Raw genomic sequence first — 15,000 nt, 5'->3', positions numbered from 1 at the left:
TGTTTACTTAGAATCACCCTTAGGAGTGATGCTTGTAGGTGACATTGAAAGGTATAAGCAAAATCTAGCTCTATTACCAGACCGGATAAAGCATTCTTCTGAAGTTTGTGCAAAGGGTGAGGGTCCCCTTGAAGTTGATAGTAATTTGAATATGGATGGATTGTTCTTAGATTCGGTAGAGGAATTCAAGTTCCCTGCTTGTGCTAATATTTCTGTTTTAAATAAGGGTCAGATTGTTGAAGCTGAACTCGAGAGAGCAGCAGAAGAAATTCTTTACTCGAAGGCAGAAAGTTTTTCGCACAGTGATTCTAACTTATATGACGAAGACTTTAATGAGGAGAACAGGAAAGCAGTAGAATTTGCTTTAGAAAATACTTGTAGAGATAGTGATGGAAGGTTAATTATGCCTCTGTTATGGAATGGGAAAGTAGCTCATTTGCTTGGTAAGAATCAAAATCTGTCAAAAGCTATATTAAAATCAAATTTTAAGAAATTTAGCAAAAAGGATAATACTTTTCAAATGATTGATGAGGTTTTTAAAGAACAGGAACAGCTAGGCATTATAGAGAGAGTAACTAACTTGGAACAATTCTTGGAGGAAAACCCCCAACATAGCTTTCTGCCGCACATGCCAGTGTTCAAGATGGACCGAGAGTCGACAAAATGCCGTAATGTATTTTTGTCCAATTTGTGTGAATCTGACAAAGATAAACCTTTAACTCTATCTCATAATCAAACAATTTTTGCTGGTCCTTGTTTGAATAAGAAAATTTCAACTTCTATTTTACAGCTAAGATTTAATGAAAAATTGTTGTTTTGATATAAAAAAGGCATTTCTGATGATTAAGTTTGTGCCTTCAGATCAAAGTAGGTTACTCTTTTATTGGTATAGAAACGTATCTAAAAAGGACTATTCCTTAATTGTTTATAAACATTGCAGACTTCCATTTGGTTTGCCATGTAGTCCAACTTTATTAATGTTAGCACTTTATAAAATTTTGATGTTGGATGTCCAAGGTGACAATATTGATGTAAAGGAATTGAAGACAGAGTTATTTAACTTTGCTTACATGGATAACTTGGCTTACACGACCAATGATATAGACAGGTTGAAATGGGCTTATGAGAAACTTGACAGTATATTTTCTCCCTATAAATTTGAATTGCAGCAATTCATAACCAATGATGACTCTCTGCAGCAACAGGTAGATAAAGATAAGGAAAAGACTCCCACAAAAGTAAAATTGCTTGGTTTGCTTTGGGACAGAAACATTGATACTCTTTCGGCAAGCAAGTTGGTACTTGATAAGGATGCAACGACCAAAAGACAAATTTTAAGTTCTATTGCAGCCAATTTTGATGTGTTCTCATTTTATGGTCCTTTATTAAACAGGGCTAGATTATTTATGCACTCGCTACAATGCAGGAAAGAAGTTGGATGGGACGATAGACTCTCTGGTGAGGAGCTACGAGAATGGTCTAATATTTGCAAGCAAGTAAATGGTGTTCCTGAAATTGCAGTGAAGAGATTTGTTGGTCGCAGGAATGATCCTTTCCAAATTATTGCTTTTTGTGATTCTAGCAAGCTAATATATGGAGTTGTGCTCTTTATCAAGAACTTGCGAACAAAGGAGGTAAGTTTCCTTCTGTCAAAGAATAGAATAATTGGACGCCAGTTAGAGCTAAAGTCTATCCCTTCTCTTGAATTTCAATCTCTCTTACTTGGTACGGAAACTATTGTTGACATTTATAAGGAACTTAGTGGTTCAGAGTGTGTCTCCCCCATAAACATTACAAAATTGGTAGTTTTCTCAGATAGTGCAGTTGCACTGAATTGGTTAAATTCTCGAACAAATAGGTTTGATAAATTAAAAAAAACTAAGTATTTTTGTTATGAATAGGTTGCAAAGAATAGAGAATCTATGTGAAACGGTCCCTGTGACTTTCAAATTTTGTGCAGGTATGATAAATCCTGCAGATTGTACTACCAGGTCATTGTCATATAAGAGGTTGATAAAATCAAATTTCTTCACAGGACCTGATACTATTCATGATATCTTGGAAGATGACAGTTTGGATGTAACGATCCCAAATCCTTTAACCAATGTACTTGAAGTTTCAGAAGGCCACTGTGAGATAGGGAGTGTGACTGAGCCAGAGATGGGAGGCATTTTGAATTCTACAGTTGGAAATTTCGATTGGCTTCATTTGATTTCGGTCTACAAACATGTACTGACATTCATAAACAATGTCAAACGGAAGTTAAAGAACAAATCTGGCAAGTATGACCATTTTGAGGTTTTCAGTAATGATGAAATTTCTTTGAATGCATGGCAACTGATGATTTTGCAAGATCAACGCCAAAATTTTCCGGATGTTTTTAAATATTTCAGAGAAAGGAACCCTAAAATTAGGGATATGCCTAACATAGTAAGTCAACTAAATTTATTCATTGAAAAGAAATCTGGTTTACTAAGAGTTAAAAGTAAATTTCATAAGTGGAGAGACGGTAGTTATGTATTCCCCATTCTTTTGGCCAAAAACAGTAAATTGACTGAAGAAATTATTAGAAATTTTCATGTTAAGTTAGCTCATTCTGGAATATATGCCACATTATCTGAGGCTAGGAAACAGTTTTGGATTCCTTGCAGTTTTTCTACTGTAAAGAAAGTCTTGAAAACTTGTGTTCACTGCCGTAGATTTAACGGTAGAACTATAAAGTTAAATCGGTCCCCTTATAGAGAATTTAGGGTTTCTCCTCCAACCATACCTTACAGGTATATTTTCATTGACTATTTTGGACCTTACTGGGTATATTGGATGGGTAAGAAATCAAAGGTATGGATATTATGTATCACCTGTTTATGGTCCAGAGCCATAAATCTTAAGGTTTGTGTAGACCTTTCGGTGATATCCTTTTTGCGAGCACTTCAGCTCCATTGTTTCGAGTTTGGGGTGCCTGAACTCTGTTTAAGTGACCAAGGTTCACAGCTAACTTCAGGTGCTAGAACCGTTGAGAATTTTTTAAGTGATAAGGATACACAATCCTATTTCAGGGAGAACAACATAAAACCTTTGAGCTTTCAGCAGTACTATAAAGGCCACAGTGAACTTGGATCTTTAGTGGAATCTTGTGTTAAGATGGTCAAAAGGCTTATTGAAGGCTCTATTCGGAATATGGTCCTCGAATATTTAGATTTTGACTTTGCTGTACAAAATATTGTACATATAGTAAACCGTCGACCAATTGCCTTTAAAGAATATTTGCGAAACTATGATGGGACTGAACCTGTACCATCTCCTATAACTCCAGAGATTTTAGTTAAAGGTCATGAATTGAATTCCTTAAATATTATTCCCCATTTACATCCTTTACCTAGGGCAGATGATACTTGGGTTCCTGATATATCTCCCATTTCCCATGTGAAGGACAGCCACAGGAAGTTACGAAAGGCTAGGGAAAGTATAATAGAGATATATAATAAAGAATTTGTTGTGCAGCTGGTGAATCAAGCCACTGACAAACGCAGTAGATACCAACCTGTTAATCATAAACTATTAGAAGTTGGAGACATTGTTCTCATTAAAGAACCCCTTCTTAAACCTACTAATTTTCCAATGGGTATTGTCAAAGAGATAAAACTGAACTCTTTAGGTGAAGTAACGGGTGCAACAGTACTCAAAGGAAAAAGTAGGGAAGAGACTAAAAGGCACGTTTCATCCTTGATTCCATTGCTCTATAAACGGGAATATGAGGTTAAATTTAACGATAAAGCACAATCGCCATGTGAGGATAAACTGAGCAAGGAAGATGAGGTAAAGGAGAGACCCAAGAGGCGAGCTGCCATTATTGGGAAAGATAAGGTAAAGAAACTATTGGATGACAGTCTAGCGTGATCTTTGATCGCTATATTGTAATTCAATTTTTTCCTAAAAAAATTGAATCCCCTCGCGGGAGTGTAGAAAAATGCACATCCTTGTGCATTTTATTGTTTTGTATATTATATGAATTGTTTGGTTGTGGTAAATTTCTTATGTTTAAATTGTTTGTTCGGGAATGGTTTGGTTCTTTTATTTTGAAAAAGCAAATGCATCTACTTAGCATACCTTAAACTACCTCTTGGGACAATTTTAAAGCAGGAAACAAGCCATTCTTGAGCGATGTATTTTAAGTTTTACCAGGTTGTTCGCTGCTGGACACAAGACTGGGAAAACCGTTGTCGGTGGTGAATGATCTGAAGAAGGCAGTATGAAGAGGCCAGCGTAAGAAGCGCAGCAAGGCAGTCTTCTCCTGAATTTGAATTAATTTTTTGGCAGCCCAAAGGACAATGGCTGTTATTCATTAGTGTAAGATCGGTGGCTCTGGACTTAGCCGCTCATGGATCACGTCATCGTCTGACCACCTTATACTACTCAAGAGCTTAAATAGAAGACTACCATCAACACCTCTACCTTCGTCACTGCTTTTCTATGGACCTAAGAGACTGGCTATATGTTGAGATCCTTCGGATGTTTCGAAAATTGAGGGGTAATAGTGCGGACCAAATGCAGGTTCTCTGGCGGAGAGAGAGAAAGTCCACGCTAAGTTTGTCCGAGATTTGAACTGATCAGGATCACCATATTCGCCAGTCATTCTTCGGATTGTAAATTGTCATAAATTTACCGTTTAATTGTAAATTAAATAAATTTTTTTATGACTTATAATTTTGCTTCTCCTTAATTTATGTTACATTGCCCTCTCAAATAATTGTGTTTCGAAAAATATATATATATATATATATCTATATATATATATATATATACATATACATATATACATATATATATATATATATATATGTATATATATATGTATATATATATATAAATATATAAATATAAATATATACATATATATATAAATACATATACATATATAAGTATATATATACATATATATATATATATATATATTAATATATATATATATATATATATAAATATATATATATATATATATACACACACACACACACACATATATATATATATATATATATCTATTTATATATATATATATATATATACATATTTATATATATATATATATATATAGAAATATATATATAGAAATATATATATATATACATATATATATACAAATATTAATTTATATATATATATATATATATATATAGATATATATATATATATATATACATATATATAAACGCATATATATATATATATATATAACGGATTTTGAGCGAAGCGAAAAGTCTATTTTTGGGTGAGATGGCCATGTCGTCCTGATGGAAGTTCCTATAGGGTAGCTTCCTAGGGTATATCACAACTACGGCGATATTCCCAGAGAATTTACCTTAAGGTACCAGAATTCTAACTCCTGGAGCGAATATCCCTCCTGAAAGGGATATTGCGACATATCAGAGGACGTATTCTTTACACGCCACATGGCAATCTGCATCCCGAACAGAGTTTTCGTCTCGCAGGGGGCGATTGGCAAGAAACGAATTCGGGAAAGAAAAAGGGGGAGCAGCTCCCAAGGCTCCCTATCTCCCGATTCGTATGCGTGCCTTGCGCCAATCCTGGCGCCATCTGTATTCCTTGTAGCGTACACGAGGTGCTACAGATACTGTATGTAGGGAGGGGTCCTACTGCCCTTTCTTAGAAAGGCAAGGGCGGGTCCATCAGGACGACATGGCCATCTCACCCAAAAATAGATTTTTCGCTTCGCTTAAAATTTGTTTTTTTGGCTCAAGCCATGTCGTCCTGATGGAAGTATACCAGAGCATTACTGTATCTGTGGATTCTCAGAACGTGCCGTACTCCCCGGAGGTATTTTTTCCCGGTCGACTAGACCTAGAGACCTAAGATGTTACCGTTATACATCTTTTCAACTAACTATAAACCATGTTAGAGCTTCCTGCCCCCTACAGGGAAGAGTCCTACTAGACTCTGGAAAAGTCTCGAAGAGTACATATACCTATGTATGAATACCAGGCAAGCTAATATAGTGGTCTCGCCCTATATTAAGTAATGCATAATTTATAAAGAACCACTGCGTCAATATGAAATATTGATCAGTAATCCGCACAATACTTGTATTGGACAAAGGTTTATATCCGCATAGGAAGAAACTAATAAAACCGCCCTCGTCCCTTTATGGGACGGAGTCCTCTCATTAGGGGACTACATAAACCAATGCAACATAGCTTGCATAAAAGAACAATTCTATTAGAATTATCCCAGATAAGGTACATAGAATAAATGCTCAATTATACCAATAAATTGACACAGGTGAAAGAGACGCAAGGTTCTCAAGAACAAGTTTATTGACAGACAATAAATAGACAGGTTAACAACAATTATATATATATATATATATATATATATATATATAAAAAGAGAATAACCCAAAACTTTAAGCATAAGTATGATAGTAAACAGAACTTGTTTATCTGAAAGATAAAAAACATCAAATGCCACTTTTTTAAGATACCGAGGTATCAAGTCATAAAAGTCTGTATTACAAATCAATCACATTAGCGTTAGAAACGCTCGGCACACATGTCTGCACTTATGCTAGGTTCACCTTTGAAAAAAAAACAGTCTATGAGGGCACTCGGTGCCCTCATTTAGTTTGTAGTACAGTATGTACCTACACACTCACCCTGGACTTAATCGTCCCAATTAAGACCACTGTTCCTCGCAGAGTTAAACAGTAGGGTTAACCACACGACCCACTGCTACCACAGATCTCTTTAGTTCCTCTACTTGCTTCGCATAGTGGCGAAAGAACACTCTGGAAGACTTCCAGCCAGTGTATGAACGGAGATGTTCAAAATCCATACAATTAAAGAAATTTAGGGATGAGGCAACTTTCCTCGGATCGTGACCTGCGGGTGTACTGTCAGGATCCGCTCTGCGAATAAAATATGTGATTTTCGCTCTGAGTTGATTCAGAGATAAATTTGAGCCTGATGTTTCTCCCCTGAATAGTTGACCACCCTTGAAGTCTGAAATTCTACCGGCCGGCAACTACACAAGGTAGTACCCAGCTGCCGGCCACACTCTTGGTGACCGGCAGACAAGGGCTGACATTAGCCGGCCGGCAAAGGTACAAGACCGATGCCAGCCGGCAGCAAAAGAACCAGAGGACTACACCTGCCCGGCTGCCGGCCTCATAGGCCGGCAGCCGGGTCGGGTACAGCACTAGAAGAAAAATAGAATGGATGCCGGGATAAGAGTGTACACTACCTCCAAGCCCGGCAATCCGAAAGAGTGCATATAAGGAAGGGGAGAATCTAATTCAGGCTTCCTGACCAATGCCGTCTGGCTCTACAGGCAGGCATGGATGAGGGACCAAGGGAGGTCCGGGCAGCACTCAAAATATAGGACCCTTGCCGGCCGGCAAGGGGCTGAGTCAATTCCACATCCTAACCTATACTAGGTCCAGATGTAGAACGACGTACAGTACTATAATGGCTAAGCCATTACGGAGATAGAGGGGGAAGGGACAAAGAGGGTCCTACCAACCTTGCTTTAGTGACGGATCACCCGCAGCCAAGAAACTTATCTTAGCCTAAGGGAGATCCAAGGGGGGAGGCCAGCAATACTTGCCAGCTCCCAGAGCACCAAAGCAAGGAAGGTGTTGCTACTCCCAGGGAAAGAAACTTATCCTCCCCCGAGGACAGCAACAAGGACTAGTCTGGTAGATCACAAAAGAAGGAATCATATCCACAGAAACCTTCGCTAGTGACCTAAGGAGGCTAAGCCACCTTTGTCTGTGTCAGGCCAGCGAGGGAGACTGTACCCCAAGCCAGACAAACACAGACTCAGACTAAAAAACTCTGTTGTTCTGTCCCTCTTTGAACCAGACTTACTGGAACAGGAAGGTACAGTAACACCCCAGTATAGTTTTATCGAAAATTAATTCGGAAAAAACCACTTAGGGATATGCCCAAGGCTTAAACAGAGGGAAAGGGATATCATACCTTCTCCGAAGAAAAGAAAGCAACCGGGGAGTATGAGAAAGTATACTAAGGCTCCATAAGCAACTTAGCCTAAGCACCAAGAGAATCGATTACCTAAATCACCGAAACTCACTCGTATACTATCTTGGAAATATTCCACACAATCTTAAATGTATAAAATATAGCCTAAAGCTTCAATGAAATTTTAATACACTCGGAAACACCAAAATCATGCATGAAGTACTAGGACCAAACGACTAGGCTACATGGCCTAGCGTAGGCCAGAATGGCGAATACTTCGCCAAAATAATACTAAGCACGAAAGGAAATCCTATGTAATGCTAAATAGCTAAAATTTTTTAAAGCAAAACAACCGGGAATGTCGCTCTGACTAACTAAACTTATACCTAGCGAGCGACAGCGTCCATGACGCCTCCGGTAGGCTACGGCTCTTGTAACAAAGATTAATCCTATTAATCACTCAAAAATTTACCAAGAGCCTACATTTATACATAAAAGACATGGTACTCAACTTATCAGAGGCCGACGAAGACGGAGAAGCCATGAAAAGTAAAATAAATCCAAGATTTGCGAGAAACACAGGAAAAAACACCGAGTTGTTAAGCTACGCAAAAAGGAATACAGATGGCGCCAGGATTGGCGCCAGGCACGCATACGAATCGGGAGATAGGGAGCCTTGGGAGCGGCTCCCCCTTTTTCTTTCCCGAATTCGTTTCTTGCCAATCGCCCCCTGCGAGACGAAATCTCTGTTCGGGATGCAGATTGCCATGTGGCGTGTCAAGAATACGTCCTCTGATATGTCGCAATATCCCTTTCAGGAGGGATATTCGCTCCAGGAGTTAGAATTCTGGTACCTTAAGGTAAATTCTCTGGGAATATCGCCGTAGTTGTGATATACCCTAGGAAGCTACCCTATAGGAACTTCCATCAGGACGACATGGCTTGAGCCCAAAAATATAAATATATACATATATATACATATATATAAATATATATATATACATATATATGTATATATATATATATATATATATACACACATATATATATATATATATATATATACATATATATAAATATATATATATACATATATATATATATATATATATATTTTTGGGCTCAAGCCATGTCGTCCTGATGGAAGTTCCTTAAAGGCAGCTTCCTAGGGTATATTACAACTACGGCGATATTCCCAGAGAATTTACCTTAAGGTACCCAGAATTCTAACTCCTGGAGCGAGTATCCCTAAAAAAGACCTTAGGGATATCGTAAATATCAGTGGACGTATTCTTGACACGCCTCATAGCAATCTATACCCCGAATAGAGTTAACACTTCGTAGGGGTCAAATGGCAAGAATACGAAAACGAGAAAGAAAAGGGGAGAGCCGTTCGTAAGGCCCTCTCTTCTCCCGTTTCGTAAGCGTGCCCTGCGCCGATTCTGGCGCCATCTGCATTCCTTTTTGCGTAGCTTTACAACTCGGTGTTTTTTCCTGTGTTTCTACCAAAATCTTGGATTTACTCTCATATTATGCTTTCTCCAACTTCTTCTGCTTCGGATAAGTTGAGTACTATTTCTTTTATGTATAAATGTAGGCTCTTGTTTAAAATTAAAGTATTTAAAAGAGTTATCTTTGATACAAGAGCTGTTGCCTGCTGGAGGCGTCATGGACGCTGTCGCTCGCTAGAATAGGATTTATTTGTTAGCAAGAGCGACGTTCCCAGCCCCTTTGCGCTTTAATAATTAGCTGCTTAGCTTAATTAGGAATTCTGTTATGATGCGTTAGTAGTGCGCCTGGCGAAAGTCTTGCCTAGGCTGACCAACACTAGTCTTCGTAGCCTAGTTTTTGGTCCTTGTACTTCCTGCATGATAATTAGTCTTCCAAGTGTGATTTTATATTGCTTAAAGCGTTAGGCAACGTTATACATACAGCCCTTTTCGAGTAATTTCCAAGATAGTATTGGAGTGAGTTTCGGTGATTTAGGTAATCGATTCTCTTAGTGCCTAGGCTAGGTTGTCTTAGGTCTTGATAATATTATCTGTTTCCCCGTTTGCTCCCTTCTCTTCGGGGAAGGGGCAAACCCTTTCCCTCTGTTTAAGCCTTAGGCTTAACTCTAGTGGTTTGTTTGAATTAATTTTCAAATATAACCATGCTGGAGTAGTACTGTACCTTCCTGCTCCAACTGAATTGGTTCAGAGGGGGACAGTACAGCAGTGTATTAGTCTGAGTCCGTGTTGGTCTAGCGTGAGGCAGAGTCTTCCTTGCTGCCTGACACGGGCATAGGAGGTTTATCCTCCTTGATTCACCTTGGAAGGTTTCGGTAATTATGATCCCTTCGCTCGGTGACCCCTCAGACTTGTCCTCTTTGCTGTTCCGGGTTCAGGATATGTTCCCTTTCCGGAATAGCAATTCCTTCCTTGCCTTGGTTTTAGGGAGGCAGCCAGTAGTGCCGGCCTCCCTCCCTGGATCTCTCTGGCTGAGACGAGCTTTCTTAGTTTGAAATAATCCTTAACCAAGGCAAGGTTGGACAGGACCCTCTGTCCTTCCCTTCTATTTTTCCGTTTCCTTTGTGTCAGTCGTCTCACATCCGTACCTAGCATAGGTTGGGATGGGGAGCTGACGTGGTCCCCTGTCGGCCGGCAGAGAGTGCCGACCGGCAGAGGCCCTATCCTTTGAGTGCTGCCCGGTCCTTCCTTGGTCCCTCAACCGCTGCCGTCTGTAGTTTCAGTAAGCAGTGGTTAGGAAGCTTGACTTAGTGTCTCCTTCCTTTCGGCGCTCTTTCGGGTGTCGGGCGCGGAGGTACATAGCCTCTTAGCCCGGCACCCATTCTGTTGTCTTCTCTTGTGTTGTCCTTGCCGTCTGCCGGCCTAGTGGCCGGCCGTCGGTAGGGGGGTGTTCGCTAGTTCTCTTGCTGTCGGTCGGCGGTGGTCTTATGCCTTTGCTGGCCGGTCTCCTTGCTCACCTCGGCCGCTTTGAGTGGCGGCCGGCAGCCGGGCGCTACCTGGGGTGGATGCCAGCCGGTAGGGTTTACTTACCGCTGCCGGGCCGGCCTGCTACATCACTCGGTTGGCCGGCCACTAAGAGTGATGGCCGGCAGCTGGGTGCCAACCGGGTAGCTATGGACCGGCAACCACTACCGACCGGTTCAGGCATAGGAACTGGAGTTCTCCCCCGTCTGGGTGATCCTAAGTTGTATACTTGAGACCTACCTTTGGAAAAGGGGGTGGGGGTGCTGACCGGCAAGAGCCGGCCGGCACACCACCCTCATGTACTGTATCAGTTCTTCCCTGTTTAGTGTCTTCTACCAAGGGAGAACATGATATAGTAGGTTACAACACTGTCTTTTCTAACTTACTTGTGTTGCCTTGTGCAATCACTTGGTGTTGCCTTACAGGGATGAAAAGAGAACTCTTTTCATCTTTAGCCAGAATGGTAAAATCTTACCTTAGGTGTGAGCTACACCTAATTTCCCTCGGGAAATATGATCTTTGGTTATTCTAGCAAAGACTAACCATTTGAATTTAATGACTGGTGGGCTTCCACAGGTGATTGTGGGGGATTCACAAGTATGTGTCTTTTCCTTATTCTTTGTGGTCTTGCACGACCCGTTGTTGTTGGCCTTACAGATAAGAAAGTGAGTTCTTTCTTGTCTACTATCCGGTATTTTAAAATCATTCCTTAGAGGGGGCTACACCTTCTTCCTTTGGAAATTTTCCATTGGTTAATCTGGCATAGATTAGCTATACGATTTTATGATTTGGAAGGCTACAACAATTGGGTGTGCGGGAAATACAAGGATGTGTCTTTCCGTTTTTGTTATGCTACTGTGCATATCCAGTGATACGTAGTTCACTTGATACTCATGGAAATTTCTTCTCTTTACAGGAGGACCATCCGTAGTGCGGATGTATTTCTGCAACGTCCGCAGTAGGGCTTCTGCGGACATGGTTCTGAAGGAGGCGTGTGGCATGCGCTGTCTCCACGGATGTTCTCCGGTATTGGGTTCCCCAGGTATGTTTCATATGCACTAACCTATCTATTGAGGTTTTTTCTTTTCGCTTCGCTCAAAATCCGTTTTCGTCTCCCCTACAACGGTGGATTCAAGGGATATAGCTAGGGAGAAGCTTCGTACCTGGGTGAGGGGCTTTCAGAAGATTACCTCTGGACCTTATCTTCCAAATGAGAAGATGAGGGCTTTCTTTTCCTAGGGCATCAACTGTTACAGTGATTCCCCAACCTCAAGAGGAGGTCCCCTTAATTCAGATCCCGTGGATGCTGAAGTCACGGTCGCCTTGCTTAGCATCCAGTTGGACGACAGGATGCCAGACGTGTCCGAACGTCTGGATGAAGACCTCCTGGCAGAAGGCCAGGATGAAGTTCGAGCTCCGGACAAGGTAGCGGAAGAGGCCGAGAGAGGTCGGCTGCTCCGGTTCAGGTCCTTGAACCTGCTCCCTCAACATCATCTGCTCTCGCAGTAGAGCAGGCCCTCCCTCCATTGTTGGCTTGATCCAACAAAGGCAGAGGGAGAAGAATGGGAAGGCAGCTGCATTGTAACTGCAGGGGCACATCCGGACTGCTAGGTCCGGTGGAAGGAGGTACCAGCTTCAAAGGAAGAGACAGAGCCGAAGGAGGTCGTAGTGATAGACCATGCTAGGCTCATGCCTTGCTTTCTTCTTCGATGAAAGAGAGGGGCTTCATGAACTCAAAGGTAGCTGTATTTGAGTAAGAGGCTCCCTTCCTTTGTGTCCTCTCCTGCCACAGCCTTCCCCCTTTTTCGCTGAAAGGGTTTGCGGCGGTTTTGAAAACAGTCTAGGCTGGCAAGCCTTTCCCCTCCCTGGTGGAGTGTAAACCCTTGTTGCTGGCCTTTAGAAAGGAAGATTTAGTAAGCAAAACAAGGACTGGAAGGACGTCTATCTTACCTTCTCAGTCCAGATGTGGGAGGCGGATTTTGCCGGATGCCGGTTCGGCGAGATCCTCTCTAAGCTGTCTGGCTTTCTTTTGCGGAGAGAACTCTAGACAAAAGAAAGACTGGCTGCCTCTTTGTCTCTTCAGTCCACGTTTGAGACGATGACAAGTGATCCCAAGGTCCATGAAACGTTCATGGTTGTGATCAAGACTCATCTGGCCACTGTGACGAAGGATCTCTACAGCTCCGTCAGGGCGAAGAGAACCTGTAGGGAATTCGTGTTCGCCCGGGCTACGATGAGTCACGAGCCAAGGAAACTAATCTCCTCCAACAGTTGGGACAAAGACCTTTTCCCTAGTGAGTCGGTCAAAAAGGTTGATAGGGCCGCCACGGACGATAGAAATCTTCTCCAAGAGTGGGGCCTGTCTATCAAGAGAAATTCTTCTCCCGGATGGGGTCCCCAACCTTGGAGGAAGACTAAAAGGATTAGGATACTTTCTCGGCCAGCTAAGTCAAGTAGACATCAGCAGCAACGGCATTTGCTGATGCCCTCAGTGCCCCAGATGGTGGCAAAAACCCCGACAACACTTCAGTGGGTTCCCCAATTCGTGTCGACACAGTCTCCGGCATTCAACCCATCGTTCGAAGGTCAGTCAACTGCCTGTCGAACAAGCCTAGAGGAGCAGCCAGAATTTCGTCTAGGCGCCCCTCAAGGAGAAGGGGTTTCATGGGTGGTCGAGGTCAGAGAGGCAAGACCTCAGGACAACAGTCCGAGCGAGATGATATTGGTAGAAGGGAGTCTCCAACGCTTTTGGGATCGGTGGACCTTCGATCCCTGGGTCCACAGCCTACTCAAGAAGGGACTGGGCTGGAGCTGGTACAGCACTCCATCCCCATACCCTCGGCGTTTTTCCGATACTCCACCCCCGTTCTGGAGGAGTTCATTCATGAACTGTTAGAGGAAAAGTGATCCGAAGGATAAAGTCCATCTAATTCCAAGGGAGGCTGTTTTGTGTTCCCAAGAAAGACTCGGAAAACTCTGAGTCATTCTGGACTTGTCGCCACTTAACAGGTTCATAGCGAACTACAGGTTCAAGATGCTAACAATACAACACATAAGGACCTTACTGCCCAAGAGGGCATTTACCGCCTCCAGAGTTTTGTCAGACGCCTATCGGCACGTTCCAATCTATTGTCGATTCCCCTCCTACCTAAGGTTAAGGCTACAACGAAGACTATACGTCTTCAAAGCCAAGCCTCTCGGGCTTAAAATAGCCCCAAGGATTTTCACGATGCTTGCGAACGTAGTTCTCAGTCAATTACGCCTAAAGGGAATTCAGGTAGTAGCCTACCTGGATTTTTGGCTGGTGTGGGCAGCACCCAGGACAGAATGCTTGCAAGCTTCCCTGTATGTGATCCATTTCCTAGATTATCTAGGCTTCAAGATCAACAGGAAAAGTCTCAACTTCCTCCATCTCTAAGTTCCGGTGGGTGTGAATCCACTGGGACCTAATGTCACACCGTTTTCTCCGTCATGGCGGAGAAAAGAAAGGAGATAGCTGGTTCTGTCAAGAGACTTCTAGATTCCGTATGGATATCAGATGCGAACTGGAGAGCGTACTGGGGTCTCTCCAGTTTACTTCGGTGACAGACCCGGTGCTAAGAGCACAGCTAAAGGATGCAACCGGAGATTGGAGTAGTTATGCATCAGATGCGCGAAGAGATCTTAGAAGACCAGTTCCGCTTCGTCGAAATACTCTTCTCAGGCCTTGGTCCCAAGCCAGACTCCTTAGGAAGTCGGTTCTTCTTCATCCACCTCCCCCGTCGGTGACGAGTCACTCAGACGCCTCGAAGGAGGGATGGGGAGTTCACTCTCATCAGAAAAAGGCCTAAGGGTCTTGGTCCAGTCTATTCAAGACCTCTCACAGTCATTTTCGAGAGACTATGACAGTCCTTCTTTCCTTAAAGAAAGTCTCCCCGCATCGCTCGATCCACATTAGGTTGGTGCTGGACAGCGGGGGAGTTGTGAGATGCTTGAATCGACAAGGATCAAGGTCGCCACCTCTCAACCAGGTGATGTTGGCCATCTTCCGATTT

The 15,000-nt window shown here is 42.2% G+C and overlaps 3 protein-coding genes across 3 annotated transcripts in view; 2 read left to right on the top strand and 1 right to left on the bottom strand.

Moving 5' to 3' along the window:
* The window catches only part of LOC137653405 (uncharacterized), a 2,646-nt gene extending 1,826 nt beyond the window's left edge, over window positions 1-820 (top strand). Inside the window, exon 2 of the mRNA XM_068386765.1 lies at window positions 369-820. Coding sequence (XP_068242866.1) covers window positions 369-820 — 452 coding nt within the window. The remainder of the gene's footprint in view (window positions 1-368) is intronic.
* The window catches only part of LOC137653399 (uncharacterized), a 382,980-nt gene that overhangs the window by 158,179 nt on the left and 209,801 nt on the right, over window positions 1-15,000 (bottom strand). The gene's annotated exons all lie outside the window — the stretch shown is intronic.
* Window positions 1,067-4,285, top strand: LOC137653392 (uncharacterized). The gene is given in 2 exon segments (XM_068386744.1): window positions 1,067-1,871; window positions 1,873-4,285. Coding segments are annotated over 2 exon segments (2,826 nt in total). The 5' UTR covers window positions 1,067-1,070; the 3' UTR covers window positions 3,898-4,285.

The sequence above is a fragment of the Palaemon carinicauda genome, chromosome 1 (assembly GCF_036898095.1).
Source record: "Palaemon carinicauda isolate YSFRI2023 chromosome 1, ASM3689809v2, whole genome shotgun sequence".
Classification (NCBI taxonomy): domain Eukaryota; kingdom Metazoa; phylum Arthropoda; class Malacostraca; order Decapoda; family Palaemonidae; genus Palaemon; species Palaemon carinicauda.
This window is presented reverse-complemented; position numbering and strand designations above follow the sequence as displayed.